We start from the raw sequence: 16,153 nt of genomic DNA on the forward strand, positions 1-16,153 counted from the left end.
ATTATCTATGATCTCTTCTTGGATCTATTATCCTAGGATCTCTTCTATGATCTATTATCTATGATCTCTTCTAGGATCTAGTATCTGTGATCTCTTCTAGGATCTCTTTTATGATCGCTTCTGGGATCTATTTTCTATGATCTCTTCTAGGATCTATTATCTATGATCTCTTCTAGAATCTCTTCTATGATCTCTTCTAGGATATATTATCTAGGATCTATTCTATGATCTATTATCTATGATCTCTTCTAGGATCTAGTATCTGTGATCTCTTCTAGGATTTCTTCTATGATCGCTTCTGGGATCTATTTTCTATGATCTCTTCTAGGATCTATTATCTATGATCTCTTCTAGAATCTCTTCTAGGATCTATTATCTATGATCTCTTCTAGGATCTCTTTTAGGATCTATTATCTATGATCTCTTCTAGGATCTATTATCTATGATCTCTTCTAGGATCTATTATCTATGATCTCTTGTAGGATCTATGATCTCTTCTAGGATCTATTATCTATGATCTCTCCTAGGATCTATTATCTATGATCTCTTTTAGGATCCATTATGATATCTTCTAGGATCTATTATATACGATATTTTCTATGATCTCTTCTGTGATCTATTATCTAGGATCTCTTCTAGGATCTATTATCTATGATCTCTTCTAGGATCTCTTCTAGGATATATTATCTAGGATCTCTTTTATGATCTATTATCTAGGATCTAGTATCTATGATCTCTTCTAGGATATCTTCTATGATCACTTCTGGGATCTATTATCTATGATCTCTTTTAGAATCTCTTCTATGATCGCTTCTGGGATCTATTTTCTAGGATCTCTTCTAGGATCTATTATCTATGATCTCTTCTAGAATCTCTTCTATGATCTCTTCTAGGATCTATCATCTATGATCTCTTCTAGGATCTATTATCTATGATCTCTTCTAGGATCTAGTATCTATGATCTCTTCTAGGATCTCTTCTAGGATCTCTTCTGGGATCTATTTTCTATGATCTCTTCTAGGATCTATTATCTATGATCTCTTCTAGAATATTTTCTATGATCTATGATCTCTTCTATGATCTAGGATCTAGGATTTAGTATCTATGATCTCTTCTAGGATCTATTATCTATGATCTCTTTTCGGATCTATTATCTATCATCTCTTCTATTATCTATTATCTATGATCTCTCCTAGGACATATGTTATATGATCTCTTCTATGATCTATTATCTTGGATCTCTTCTAGGATCTCTTCTATGATCCATTATCTATGATCTCTTCTTGGATCTATTATCCTAGGATCTCTTCTATGATCTATTATCTATGATCTCTTCTAGGATCTAGTATCTGTGATCTCTTCTAGGATCTCTTTTATGATCGCTTCTGGGATCTATTTTCTAGGATCTCTTCTAGGATCTATTATCTATGATCTCTTCTAGAATCTCTTCTATGATCTCTTCTAGGATATATTATCTAGGATCTATTCTATGATCTATTATCTATGATCTCTTCTAGGATCTAGTATCTGTGATCTCTTCTAGGATTTCTTCTATGATCGCTTCTGGGATCTATTTTCTATGATCTCTTCTAGGATCTATTATCTATGATCTCTTCTAGGATCTCTTTTAGGATCTATTATCTATGATCTCTTCTAGGATCTATTATCTATGATCTCTTCTAGGATCTATTATCTATGATCTCTTGTAGGATCTATGATCTCTTCTAGGATCTATTATCTATGATCTCTTCTAGGATCTATTTTCTATGATCTCTTTTAGGATCTATTATCTAATCTCTTCTAGGATCTATTATCTATGATCTCTTTTAGGATCTATTATCTATGATCTCTTCTATGATTTCTTCTAGGATCTGTTATCTATGATCTCTTCTAGGATCTCTTCTAGGATAGCATGTCTTCTTATCAATTAATCTGTAATCATGTATATGCTTATTAAACTGGCCATTTACTCAATTTAATTGCGATTTTGGTTGCATCATTAACTGCCTTAATTAGCCTACAACTTATTTGATATTCAACAAGATCTAGAACTCTTCAAATCAATTACCTGCTGCCTCTTTCCCTCAGTGTTACGGAAGCTACAGCCTAGAAGGACTTGCAACTGAAATCTCCATCTATGTTGCTGTGCTGGTTCATATTTAAAGCGTCTCTTTCTTAATATAACTGTACAGTTATGATGTCCTTGCTTTTGAGCAACTCCATCTTAATGAGCTGTTTTAATGTGGTCCGCTGGGTAAATTATGTAACATTTGTTATCATTAAGGCGGTGTTCATTAAACTGGGGTGGAAGCACTTTCTCATCAATTGACTTGAAAGGCGAAGTAGCCCCCATGGAAATATAGTCGTGATTGGTGTGTTGCGACTTCCTACCCACAATCCCACATTCCTTGATGAAAATGTGCTTTTTAAAAAAGGCTTAAATGGTCAGGTGGAGCTGAAAGCTGCCACAAATACTCACTCAGTACAGAAGTGTGTGTGTGTGTGTGTGCCATGTGTGTGCCGTGTGTGTGTGTGTGTGTGTGTGTGTGTGTGTGTGTGTGTGTGTGTGTGTGTGTGTGTGTGTGTGTGTGTGTGTGTGTGTGTGTGTGTGTGTGTGTGTGTGTGTGTGTGTGTGTGTGTGTGTGTGTGTGTGTGCGTGTAACCCACGTGCGTCTCGGCTGTTTATGTGTCCACACATACTACTGTCCATATTACACCCATTCCTGTGCCTGAAAGCATCCGTCAGAGGAGAATCGATAGAGAGAGAGAGGGCATGGCGTTGTCTAACTCAGTCAGACACCACAGTGGGGGAGTTTTATTCCCAGCACAGCCAGTTGCAATGTGAGCTGGATTCCAATGCTAACAAGGAGAGCTGAAAATCATGGGTGATCATAGGTACGTAGAACTACATACAGAACATTCTAGGATCTCGATAGAGCATGGTTATAGACATTGATGTTAAGGAGAGGTCAGAAACACAACATAGAGGGTACACTGCATAGCGTTCTGAATTAACGGGACAACCTACTTATACGAGGGCTATTATGGATTAAGATGGTCTATTTAATGTGTTCTGACAGAGACAAGGAGCTACCGACACATTTCAGAAAAGAAAATGCTCTCTTTCTCTCTCTCTCTCTCTCTCTTTCTTATGTCTCCTTTCTCTCTCTGTTATCTCTCCCTCTCAGGGACACACACACATGCTCAGACAGAACACATGCGTGTACACACTTTATGCATATGCCTTTCATTGCATATTTAGGTCACTGTACTGTGGATGTTCTGTCCCTTTGGACTATAAGAACAGAGAGTCATTCTTCAGAGATGTTGCCAGAGGTAGGTGTGACTTCAGGAAGCCTTGTTCCAATGGGCATGATGAGCTGTGTCTTTCCCTTGGCTTGTACACCTCTGGAGCACTCAATGCCAAATGCTACTCAGGCTTAGGGAAGTGTAGTTTTGGGAAAGAGATAGAAAACTCCAAGTCCCAGCAGCCCTCTAAATGACTGCAGAGACTCATGTGGTCGGATAACATTTCAATAGGTCCTTGAGAGGACAGGTGACAGAGGATTCAGACAGGTTCAGCAGCATGGATCTGAGTTATTTCTCCAATACCTGCAGTGTTTAGCACCAGTTTAGCACTAGCAGTTGTTTTTTTATCAATTAGTTTGCCAGATCTACAGTCAAGGTGAGGTGAAAATCAATTTGTTCCTGCGTTGCATGCCTTGGGGGCTAAAGAGTGTGGCAGTGTTTATGATAGGTTACCTGCATGATTACCAAGACAACAGAAACGTTCAGGCTTTTCTATCGCTCGGTGATGCCTCTGATAGCAGAGGCAGAGATAAAGACAGTGTTTGATGCGGTAGCAGCAGATATGGAATCGACAGAGCTAATTACAGTAAGAACATCTCAGGTATTATGTTTATGTTCATTTCAGAGCCCTGAACTACTGCCATCAAACAGACTGACAATCAAAAAGAGTTGGTGACAGCAACACCCTGTTACCATGGTGACGTTGGTCTCACTTCATTTGGGTAGTTTTGACCTCGTTACAGTAGATGGTCTGTACCTTGCTCGGACTATCAACAGACTTTCAGTTTCAGTTGGAATTTAATAAATCAAACTGACCGTTTTGATTGATTAGGTGAACATCTTTGTTCTATTCCTGGACAAGAACACCTGACTCAATCACTCAGCTGGGTCATTCCACGAATAGAGTGTCTTTTGGCTAGTGTAATTTAGCCAAAAGGGACTATTTATTTAACCTAATTTTAACATTCTGTCACAAAGAGCAATGTTCAACTAAATAAAAAACATGTATTACCATCTCAATAGGTTAAATTAAGAAAAATGACTATAAAAGTGCCAATGAAAGTAACAGTTAAGCGTAACAGGGTTGACGATTTCACGAAATTAGCCATAACAGGTGCGGTGCCTAGTTGGAACAAGATCCTGCGGTACCTACGGGACTCCAGGAACAGGGTTGCCTACCCGTGACGCGGGACATGCCAAAATTGGGATTTTTAGGGCAAACAACAAATCACTGGTGTAATAGATAATTGTAGTTGGATAGTTGGAGAATGTGGAAATAAAGAGGTTCAGATCAGTTTTGCAGCGTGTCAAGATGTTTTATTTGGCAGTCACTGATGGCTTAAGAGTCTCAGAAGGTCCTGAGTTCTAGTTTAGAGTTGTGTGGATAAAACGTATTTTCTTCCATCCCTGTTCACACCTGAGTGGTTATTGGCAGCAGGTAGCCTAGTGGTTAAGAGCGTTGGGCCAGTAACCGAAATCCCAGAGCAGACAAGGTGAAAAATCTGTCAATGTTCACTTGAGCAAGGCAATTAGCCCTAATTGCTCCTGTAAGTCACTCTGAATAATACTAAAATGTTAAATGTACTGGACCTCTCTTGGGTCCTGAGTACTTCCTGATTGTGATGTGCAGCACGTTATCCTCCTTACCTCGGCTGAATAGAGTGTAGCTCAGGCATTTAGGTTCAGCTCTAAAGAGTGTGGCCTGAGAAATGCTTCGATCGGGAATGGGTTTCAAAAATAGATTTAAATTGTCAATTAGCAGTTGAAACAATAACAAAGCAGACACCCCGCCAATGTTCCCTCAAATTATTTTGGGGCACTGAGCAAATGTCACGTCTGCTGACTTCTGGCTTGCTTTTACTGTGAACACTGAGGCTGCACCCTTGAACTCTACCCGCTTTAAGTTACAGTTATAACAACCTACCAGAGTGGCCTACCATCAAAAACAAAGGAAAAAATGCATCCCATAACATTTTAATATGGAAATAGCTGTTCTATCATTCAGCCTGTAGTAGCAGCCAATGTGTGGTGTTCAATGTAGGTTCTACCTTCTGTGAGACTTTTGGAAAATATGCAGGGCTTGACATTAACCACTTGTTTATCTACTTGTCCAGACAAGGATGTGATTGAACATGTGTTGTTTGATGCAAGAAATCACAAAATAAAGTTCATTATTATTGTCATACCATTTTTTACAGCGAATCAGACAAATGATGCTACCCTCTGCTTATTGGCCACTTAGCTTATTCAAGCCTGTCTCAAAATACAACACTGCCCCTTTAAGACAGAAAAAAATCTCTGTACCTGACTCGCTTTTCAAAGATGGCTAGAAATGGACACGTTTTGTGCTCTTGTAGGAGGCAACCACTCCCCCATCGTTGACAAGAAATTAGCTATAACTGGGCTAATAACTCATTAACTAGGAAAGGATATTAACAAAATGTGCACACGTGGCTAGATGCAGCTTTCGCGTTGATCTCAAAACATGCGCATCTACTCACAATCGCTCATGCCGTAAACACAGTCCAGTTCAAAGTGAATGGCACAGATCCATATATGGCAATGTTATATTTGCATAAAGGGATACTGCAGCTCTGATTGGGGCTGGAGAAATGTAACCACTCTCAAATTCATAGACAGAGCTATGGATGCAAAGACTGACCATCCATGATATCAAAATAATAGTTTTAACCATGTTTTGTGGCTATACAGTGTTTGTTTACATTTACTTTGTTTGCAAACTTTGGAGTAAAACAAGCTTATATGTTGGGTTCTGATGGGCTACGACTGTTGAACTAAGCTCATGAGGCATTTGTAAGTTATACTGTATTCTTCAAGAATCAATAGATTATTCATTTACAATTACAAAAATGGATGGATCAACTGCAGATTTCCCCTTAAGCCGTGAATGTTTTGATCTACAAGTATAAGAAGTGACACATCCAAAAAGGGTTTTATCTCTTTGGATTTGAAGAAGATCATATTTAGTGCACTGGTCATACAGAACACTCTTCATACTAATTCAGTTGGTCCATATTCATTTATTCTTATGACTGTTTGATCAAAAGTACATTGTAAATATAGGAATGGTGTGGTTGATTCTCGATTCTCATGATTCATATTAGCAAACCCCTAGAGGTTTATACCTTTAATAACTACCATCTACCTGAGAATGAAGTGTGATACAGATCTTTTAGAAGAATCTGACGTTTTCACGTTTGACAGTGTCTCTGATTCTCAACATGTTCTTAACATGTTCATTCTCTGTTTGTTGATTGATTTCAATGTCACCCCGATACATCCATTCAAGCTGCTACAGTACGGAATCTGTCCAATTTGTACGATTTGTCGTCATTTGAACGTGGAAGCCATTGAGATCGACCCAGTAGGTTTTGCTTCCTGCTGCCGTCCTCTGGTCTCCTGTGGTTTGCATTCAGAGTCTCCCGTCTGTTCCCAAACTAATCAAAAAGATTTTATCCGAGAATCCCTGTCAATCCTAATGTGTGATCCTAATCTCGGCTGGGTTCTTCCGGGTCGTTATCCTAGATTGACACTCCTACTCTGAGACGCTTCTGTTTTTCTGGTCTTGCATGTCCTCTGTGAAAGCATGCCGCCCTCCCTCCCTCCCTTCCTGCCTCCTAATAACCTAACCTGTCCCCTATCTGTCTACTGTGCCTATAGGTATCAGGAAGAGTACAGTATGGACTCTACCAACGCCCAGTAAGTTCCAGGATGCATCCCAAATGGCACCCTATTCCCTATATAGTGCACTACTTTCGACCAGGGTCCAGGTCAAAAATAGTGCGCTATGTGAGGAATAGGGTGCCATTTGGGACACAGTTCCAGCATCATGCTAGCATGGCATGGCATGTGTCCTGTGACTCCGGCCTCTACGGGAGGTTGATTAACACACACACAGCTTGTTGTTCTTCTATACCTGGGGTGGCAGGTAGCCTACTGGTTAGAGTGTTGGGCCAGTAACCGAAAGGTTGCTGGATCGAATCCATGAGCTGACAAGGTAAAAAATCTGTCATTCTGCCCCTGAACAAGGCAGTTGTTCAGGGGCAGAATGACAGATTTTTTTCTGTTCCCCAGTAGGCTGTCATTGTAAATAAGAATTTGTCCTTAGCTGACTTGCGTGGTTAAATAAAGGTTACAAATAAAATAATCCCTGGCCTATGGGCCCTGGTCAAAAGCAACTGTAAAGGGAACACACACTGCTTGAATCAATGTTGTTTCCATGTTTTTTTCAATGAATTTACATCTGTGGGTAGTGTGCCATTTGTAATGCATCTTTAGTCTCAGCACCAGATTAAACTACAGCATTAGTCTCAGCACCAGATTAAACTACAGCATTAGTCTCAGCACCAGATTAAACTACAGCCTTAATCTCAGCACCAGATTAAACTACAGCATTAGTCTCAGCACCAGCACCAGCCTCAGTCTCAGCACCGTATTAATCTGTTGAGCCTCTGTGATTGATTAATTTATAGAAGTACACTATATGACCCAAAGTATGTGGACACCTGCTTGTCAAACATCTCATTAATATGGAGTTGGTCACCCTCTTTGCTGCTATAACAGCCTCCACTTTTCTGGGAAGGCTTTCCACTAGATGTTGGAACATTGCTGCAGGGACTTGCTTCCATTCAGCCACAAGAGCATTAGTGAGGTCGGGTACTGATTTTGGGCGATTAGGCCTGGCTTGCAGTCGGCGTTCCAATTCATCCCAAAGGTGTTTGATTGGGTTCAGGTCAGGGCACTGTGCAGGCCAGTCAAGTTCTTCCACACTGATCTCGACAAACCATTTCTGTATGGACCTCTCTTTGTGCACGGGGGCATTGTCATGCTGAAACAGGAAAGGGCCTTCCCCAAACTGTTGCCATAAATTTGGAAGCACAGAATCATCTAGAATGTCATTATATGCTGTAGCGTTAAGATTTCCCTTCACTGGAACTAAGGGGACATGAAAAACAGCCCCAGACCATTATTCCACCAAACTTTACAGTTGGCACTGTGCATTGGGGCAGGTAGTGTTATCCTGGCATTCAGCATTCGGCGGTCCCGTTCTGTGAGCTTGGCCATTCTACTGCCAATATTTGTCTATGGAGATTGCATGTGTGTGTGTGCTTGATTTTATACACCTGTCAGCAACGTCACTAATTTGAAGGGGTGTCCACATACTTTTGTGTTAGTAGTGTACCTGTGTTGCCTTGGGCAACACTAACACCTCCAGATTATTGGATTTAGTTCAAGGGTGCAGTCAGTGGATATGGTTTCAAGATTTAATGTCACAAGTACAGAAATGCCTTTCTTGCAAGCTCTAACCCCAGCAATGCAGTAATCAATAACAATGTAATACTAAAAATAGCAAGGTAGAACAAAAACACACAAGAGTTAAAAATCTGAAATAAGAAGAACACGATAAAGTAAGGAAGCACACTATATACAGTGTCAGTTCCACTACCATATTTACAATGTGCAGGGATACTGGATCGATAGAGGTAGATATATATAGGGGTAAGGTGACTATGCATTAGCATATATGATAAACAGAGTAGTATGTGAGTGTATAAACAGAGTAGCAGCAGTTTGTATGTGTGTGTATAAACAGAGTAGCAGCAGTTTGTATGTGAGTGTATAAACAGAGTAGCAGCAGTTTGTATGTGAGTGTATAAACAGAGTAGCAGCAGTTTGTATGTGAGTGTATAAACAGAGTAGCAGCAGTTTGTATGTGAGTGTGTAAACAGAGTAGCAGCAGTTTGTATGTGAGTGTTTAAACAGAGTAGCAGCAGTTTGTATGTGAGTGTATAAACAGAGTAGCAGCAGTTTGTATGTGAGTGTATAAACAGAGTAGCAGCAGTTTGTATGTGAGTGTATAAACAGAGTAGCAGCAGTTTGTATGTGAGTGTATAAACAGAGTAGCAGCAGTTTGTATGTGAGTGTATAAACCGATGCCAAACCGTTTCAACCTCCTGAGGAGGAAGAAGTGCTGTTGCGAATCTCTTCTTCACAACTGTGGGCATGTGTGTGGACCATTTTAAGTTCTTAGTGATTTGGACACTTGGTTGGAGTACTTCGACTGCCTGCCTGTTTGCTGTCTGCCTGTCTGCCTGTCTGTCTGCTGTTTGTTTGCCTGCCTATTTGCTGTCTGCTGTCTACCTGCCTGCCCGTCCTCTGTCTTTTTGCCTGCCTGCTTGCTGTCTGCCTGTCTGCTGTCTGCCTGCCTGTCTACTGTCTGCCTGTCTGCCTGTCTGCTAGCCTGTCTGTTTGTTTGTCTGCCTGTCTACTGTCTGTCTGTCTGTCTGTCTGTCTGTCTGTCTGTCTGTCTGTCTCTGTCTGTCTGTCTGTCTCTGTCTGTCTGTCTTTCTGCCTTTCTGCCTGTCTGCCGCATGTCTGCTGCCAGTGTCTGTCTGCCTGTCTGCTGCCTTCCTGTCTGCCTGTTACTGCCTGCCTGTCTGTCTGCTATCTGCCTGTCTGCTTCCTGTCTGCTTTTTGCCTGTCTGCTGCATGTCTGCTGCCTGTCTGATCAAATCAAATCAAATCAAGTTTATTTTATATAGCCCTTCGTACATCAGCTAATATCTCGAAGTGCTGTACAGAAACCCAGCCTAAAACCCCAAACAGCAAGCAATGCAGGTGTAGAAGCACGGTGGCTAGGAAAAACTAACTAGAAAGGCCAAAACCTAGGAAGAAACCTAGAGAGGAACCAGGCTATGAGGGGTGGCCAGTCCTCTTCTGGCTGTGCCGGGTGGAGATTATAACAGAACATGGCCAAGATGTTCAAAATGTTCATAAGTGACAAGCATGGTCAAATAATAATCAGGAATAAATGTCAGTTGGCTTTTCATAGCCGATCATTAAGAGTTGAAAACAGCAGGTCTGGGACAGGTAGGGGTTCCGTAACCGCAGGCAGAACAGTTGAAACTGGAATAGCAGCAAGGCCAGGTGGACTGGGGACAGCAAGGAGTCATCATGCCCGGTAGTCCTGACGTATGGTCCTAGGGCTCAGGTTCTCCGAGAGAGAGAGAGAAAGAGAGAAGGAGAGAATTAGAGAGAGCATACTTAAATTCACACAGGACACTGGATAAGACAGGAGAGGTACTCCAGATATAACTAACTGACCCTAGCCCCCCGACACATAAACTACTGCAGCATAAATACTGGAGGCTGAGACAGGAGGGGTCAGGAGACACTGTGGCGCCATCCGATGATACCCCCGGACAGGGCCAAACAGGAAGGATATAACCCCACCCACTTTGCCAAAGCACAGCCCCCACACCACTAGAGGGATATCTTCAACCACCAACTTACAATCCTGAGACAAGGCCGAGTATAGCCCACAAAGATCTCCACCACAGCACAAACCAACGGGGGACGCCAACCCAGACAGGAAGATCACGTCAGTAACTCAACCCACTCAAGTGATGCACCCCTCCTAGGGACGGCATGAAAGAGCACCAGTAAGCCAGTGACTCAGCCCCTGTAATAGGGTTAGAGGCAGAGAATCCCAGTGGAGAGAGGGGAACCGGCCAGGCAGAGACAGCAAGGGTGGTTCGTTGCTCCAGAGCCTTTCCGTTCACCTTCACACTCCTGGGCCAGACTACACTCAATCATATGACCTACTGAAGAGATAAGTCTTCAGTAAAGACTTAAAGGTTGAGACCGAGTCTGCGTCTCTCACATGGGTAGGCAGACCGTTCCATAAAAATGGAGATCTATAGGAGAAAGCCCTGCCTCCAGCTGTTTGCTTAGAAATTCTAGGGACAATTAGGAGGTCTGCGTCTTGTGACCGTAGCGTACGTGTAGGTATGTACGGCAGGACCAACTCGGAAAGATAGGAGTGATTTATCCGGGTAGCCGGAAAATAGAGCATTGCAGTAGTCTAACCTAGAAGTAACAAATGGATGGATTAATTTTTCTGCATCATTTTTGGACAGAAAATGTCTGATTTTTGCAATGTTATGTAGATGGAAAAAAGCTGTCCTTGAAACAGTCTTGATATGTTCGTCAAAAGAGAGATCAGGGTCAAGAGTAACGCCGAGGTCCTTCACAGTTTTATTTGAGACGACTTTACAACCATCAAGATTAATTGTCAGATTTAACAGAAGATTTCTTTGTTTCTTGGGACCTAGAACAAGCATCTCTGTTTTGTCCGAGTTTAAAAGTAGAACGTTTTCAGCCATCCACTTCCTTATATCTGAAACACAGGCTTCTAGCGAGGGCAATTTTGGGGCTTCACCATGTTTCATTAAAATGTACAGCTGTGTGTCATCCGCATAGCAGTGAAAGTTAACATTATGTTTTCGTATAACATCCCCAAGAGGTAAAATATATAGTGAAAACAATAGTGGTCCTAAAACGGAACCTTGAGGAACACCGAAATGTACCGTTGATTTGTCAGAGGACAAACCATTCACAGAGACAAACTGATATCTTTCCGACAGATAAGATCTAAACCAGGCCAGAACTTGTCCGTGTAGACCAATTTGGGTTTCCAGTCTCTCCAAAAGAATGTGGTGATCGCTGGTGTCAAAGGCAGCACTAAGGTCTAGTAGCACGAGGACAGATGCAGAGCCTCGGTCTGACGCCATTAAAAGGTCATTTACCACCCTCACAAGTGTAGTGTCAGTGCTATGATGGGGTCTAAAACCAGACTGAAGCATTTCGTATACATTGTTTGTCTTCAGAAAGGCAGTGAGTTGCTGCGCAACAGCTTTTTCTAAAATTTTTGAGAGGAATGGAAGATTCGATATAGGCCGATAGTTTTTTATATTTTCCGGGTCAAGGTTTGGCTTTTTCAAGAGAGACTTTATTACTGCCACTTTTAGTGAGTTTGGTACACATCCGGTGGATAGAGAGCCGTTTATTATGTTCAACATAGGAGGGCCAAGCACATGAAGCAGCTCTTTCAGTAGTTTAGTTGGATTAGGATCCAGTATGCAGCTTGAAGGTTTAGAGGCCATGATTATTTTCATTATTGTGTCAAGAGATATAGTACTAAAACAATGAAGTGTCTCTCCCGATCCCAGGCCCTGGCAGAGTTGTGCAGATCCAGGACAGCTAAGCCTTGGAGGAATACGCAGATTTAAAGAGGAGTCCGTAATTTGCTTTCTAATGATCATGATCTTTTCCTCAAAGAAGTTCATGCATTTATTACTGCTGAAGTGAAAGCCATCCTCTCTTGGGGAATGCTGCTTTTTAGTTAGCTTTGCAACAGTATCAAAAATACATTTTGGATTGTTCTTATTTTCCTCAATTAAGTTGGAAAAGTAGGATGATCGAGCAGCAGTGAGGGCTCTTCGATACTGCACGGTACTGTCTTTCCAAGCTAGTTGGAAGACTTCCAGTTTGGTGTGGCGCCATTTCCGTTCCAATTTTCTGGAAGCTTGCTTCAGAGCTCAGGTATTTTCTGTATACCAGGGAGCTAGTTTCTTATGACAAATGTTTTTAGTTTTTAGGGGTGCAACTGTATCTAGGGTATTGTGCCAGGTTAAATTGAGTTCCTCAGTTAGGTAGTTAACTGATTTTTGTCCTCTGACATCCTTGGGTAGGCAGAAGGAGTCTGGAAGGGCATCAAGGAATTTTTGTGTTGTCTGAGAATTTATAGCACGACTTTTGATGCTCCTTGGTTGGGGTCTGAGCAGATTATTTGTTGCGATTGCAAACGTAATAAAATGGTGGTCCGATAGTCCAGGATTATGAGGAAAAACATTAAGATCTACAACATTTATTCCATGGGACAAAACTAGGTCCATAGTATGACTCTGGCAGTGAGTAGGTGACTGTCTTAGGGATTTGGACACCGAGTACTTGGTTGGAGTACTTCGTCAGCCTGCCTGTTTGCTGTCTGCCTGTTTGCCTGTCTGTTTGCCTGTCTGCTCCCTGTTTTCCAGTCTGCTTGCCTGTCTGTCTCCTGTCGGTTTGCCTACCTGTCTGCCTGTCTACTTTCTGCCTGCCTGTCTGCCTGCCTGCCTGCCTGCTTCCCTGCCTGCCTGTCTGTTGTCTGCATGTCTGTTGTCTGCCTGTCTGCCTGTTTTCTACCTGTCTGCCTGTTTGCTACCTGTCTGTCTGTCTGTCTTTGTGCCTGCCTGTCTGCTGCCTCCCTGTCTGCTGTCCGCCTGTCTGCTGCGTGTCTGTCTGTCTGCTATCTGTCTGTCTGCCTGTCTGCTTTCTGCCTGTCTGCTTTCTGCCTGTCTGCTTTCTGCTTGTCTGCTGCTTGTCTGCTGCTCGTCTACTGACTGTCTGTCCCTCTGCCTGTCTGCTACCTGTCTGTCTGTCTGTCTGTCTGTCTGTCTGTGTGCATGCCTGGCTGCTGCCTCCCTGTCTGCTGTCCGCCTGTCTGCTGCCTGTCTGTCTGTCTGCTATCTGTCTGCTATCTGTCTGCCTGTCTGCTGCCTGTCAGCCTGTCTGCTTTCTGCCTGTCTGCTTTCTGCCTGTATGCTGCTTGTCTGCTGCTTGTCTGCTGACTGTCTGTCTCTGCCTGTCTGCATGTCTGCCTGTCTGTCTGTTTAATAAGTTGTCACCCCAGGCATTGTAATGGTACTTGGTACATACTGTACTATCTGGAAGTGCAAATGATTGATTGTCTTCATTGTGGAATGCCTATTAACCAATGACAGCCGGTTTGATAGGCGCTTCCTCAGCATTTTATTAAATTATCAAGGTGGCCTAAAGCGTCTATGGATGATGACTACATTTAAAATCAGATCAACACAGTACCGGTCCGCTCAACAATTGCCAACTCTAAGTCAAAAAGCAATTAGTCTTTAATGTGTGTGTGGTATATTTTTGGTGGGTTACAATGCCTGGTGGGCTGGAAGTGATAACATGCTCTCTCTGTGGTGTCTGTACTATCTCTGTCGGGGAAATGGATGGTGCATGGGGTTCCTTAGGGATGCTGTAAGTGCTAGTGGTTCAGATTCAGAAGCATACAGCTTGGCCCACTGTAAGTGTTGGCACGAGTGTTGTCTCATATGTTCTTTCCCCTATGGAGGTGTGGCTGGAAGAGGGAGGGAGGGGAGAGATGAGAGAGGGAGGGAGGGAGGGAGGGATGTAGAGAGGGCAAGATAGGAGAGGGAGGGAGGGGAGAAATGGGAGAGATAGGGAAGGGAGGGAGGGAGGGAGGGAGGGAGGGAGGGAGGGAGGGATGGGAGGGAGGACGAGATAGGAGAGGGAGGGAGGGGAGAAATGGGAGAGGGAGAGATAGGGAAGGGAGGAAGGGAGGGAGGGAGGGAGGGAGGGAGGGAGGGAGGGAGGGAGGGAGGGAGGGAGGGAGGGATAGGAGAAATGGGAGGGAGGGGAGAAATGGGAGAGGGAGAGGTAAGGGAGAGAGGGATGGGAGAATAGAGAGAGAGAGAGAGAGAGAGAGAGAGAGAGAGAGAGAGAGAGAGAGAGAGAGAGAGAGAGAGAGAGAGAGAGAGAGAGAGAGAGAGAGAGAGAGGAGAGAGAGAGAGAGAGAGAGAGAGAGAGAGAGAGAGAGAGAGAGAGAGAGAGAGAGAGAGAGAGAGAGAGAGAGAGAGAGAGAGAGAGAGAGAGAGAGATCTGTTCATAATGGTTGTCATCCTGCTGGATCTGTTTTGAGTGCAGTGTGATCCCTGTCCTGACCTCCTCACCCGAGGCCATAGAGGTCCCTGAAGTGTGTGTGTGCCAAGTGCAAACCTACTGCTGTGGGTAGAAGTTGCCCTTAGGCACTGATTAACGATCAGCTTGCCCTCTATAATGACCTTTAGGGTGAACCTTCATTATGTCTTCATCATATGTCTTCATTATATGTCTTCATCATTATGTCTTTTTCATTGTGTCTTCATTACATGTCTTCTTTATGTCTTCATAATATGTCTTCATCATATGTCTTCATTGTGTCTTCATCATATGTCTTCATCATATGTCTTCATCGTATGTCTTCATCATCTTTTCATTCGCAGGCGTCGGCTAGTCCAGCCACAGATTTTATCAGCTTGAATTATCTTTATTTTATTATACATTTCAAGTATTTTAGAGTGCTTGCTGTCTTTCTGCAATTTGTACAAACAGAATCTGTTGCTTCCTAGACAGAAAGAGCTTTTCTGTTAGAGACAGACGATAAATGTTTTTTTGCCATTTATAGAGAGAGAATAAATTAAGCAATGTGTGGAAATTCTTTGGAAACAGAGTTTTCCTCACAGTTTTTCCATATTATGCTTTTGAGATTTTGAGTAAAACGGTTTCTCTTTGTGGAAGATGCTTCTAGATCTGTTAATTGGATGTACGACTAGTTCAAATTAAAATTACTTTGGAATGGTATCTTATGTCATAACAAAAATGTGGTTTAAACTAACAACAGCTGTAGTTCACTGATATAGTAATAAAATTGTGTTTTGTTCTTGTGGTCAAAGTGGATATCTGAGATCCCACAGGATGTGATATGTGACCAGGCTTTGGAATTGACTCAGAAACGCCACTCTAGAATGGAAAAACATGATTCTAATCGATCTTGATCGTGTTACTAAAGATGTGGTAAAAACAAGCTAACCGCTAAACGCAGTAGTGTTTCTTGAGGATGTGTCATCACAGTCTACTGCAGGAGTCTGAACAAGGGAAGATAGATTATGTCATGTATACTGTACATTCCTATTGACTGAATGTGGAGCATGTGGAGGAGTCGTTAATTAGAAGGCAATTCTAATTACAGTACAAGTAGAAGGTGTCAGACATACAGGGGGCGGCTGGCTTGTTCTTCCTCAGAGCTGGTGTCTCTGTGTCGTGATACACCTCCAGGTTGATGAGCTGAAGGATCCACACCATCATGCCCTGCTTTCATCTACTTGCAGTGTCTCTTAACAGACTTCGTGTTTAGAGGACG

At 42.6% G+C, this 16,153-nt stretch overlaps 1 protein-coding gene across 17 annotated transcripts in view; it reads left to right on the forward strand.

The window, feature by feature from the left end:
* The window catches only part of LOC129826683 (potassium channel subfamily T member 1-like), a 152,090-nt gene that overhangs the window by 58,778 nt on the left and 77,159 nt on the right, over positions 1-16,153 (forward strand). For 12 of the 17 annotated variants that reach the window (XM_055887669.1, XM_055887668.1, XM_055887672.1 and 9 more), the window contains one exon: positions 6,991-7,029. The exons of 3 other annotated variants lie outside the window; for them this stretch is intronic. In XM_055887669.1, the coding sequence (XP_055743644.1) occupies positions 6,991-7,029 (39 nt within the window). Of the gene's footprint in view, positions 1-2,672; positions 2,896-2,920; positions 3,686-6,990; positions 7,030-16,153 lie in introns of those variants that run through there. 2 more of the 17 variants (XM_055887681.1, XM_055887683.1) reach the window with 2 other exon arrangements.

The sequence above is a fragment of the Salvelinus fontinalis genome, chromosome 28 (assembly GCF_029448725.1).
Source record: "Salvelinus fontinalis isolate EN_2023a chromosome 28, ASM2944872v1, whole genome shotgun sequence".
Classification (NCBI taxonomy): domain Eukaryota; kingdom Metazoa; phylum Chordata; class Actinopteri; order Salmoniformes; family Salmonidae; genus Salvelinus; species Salvelinus fontinalis.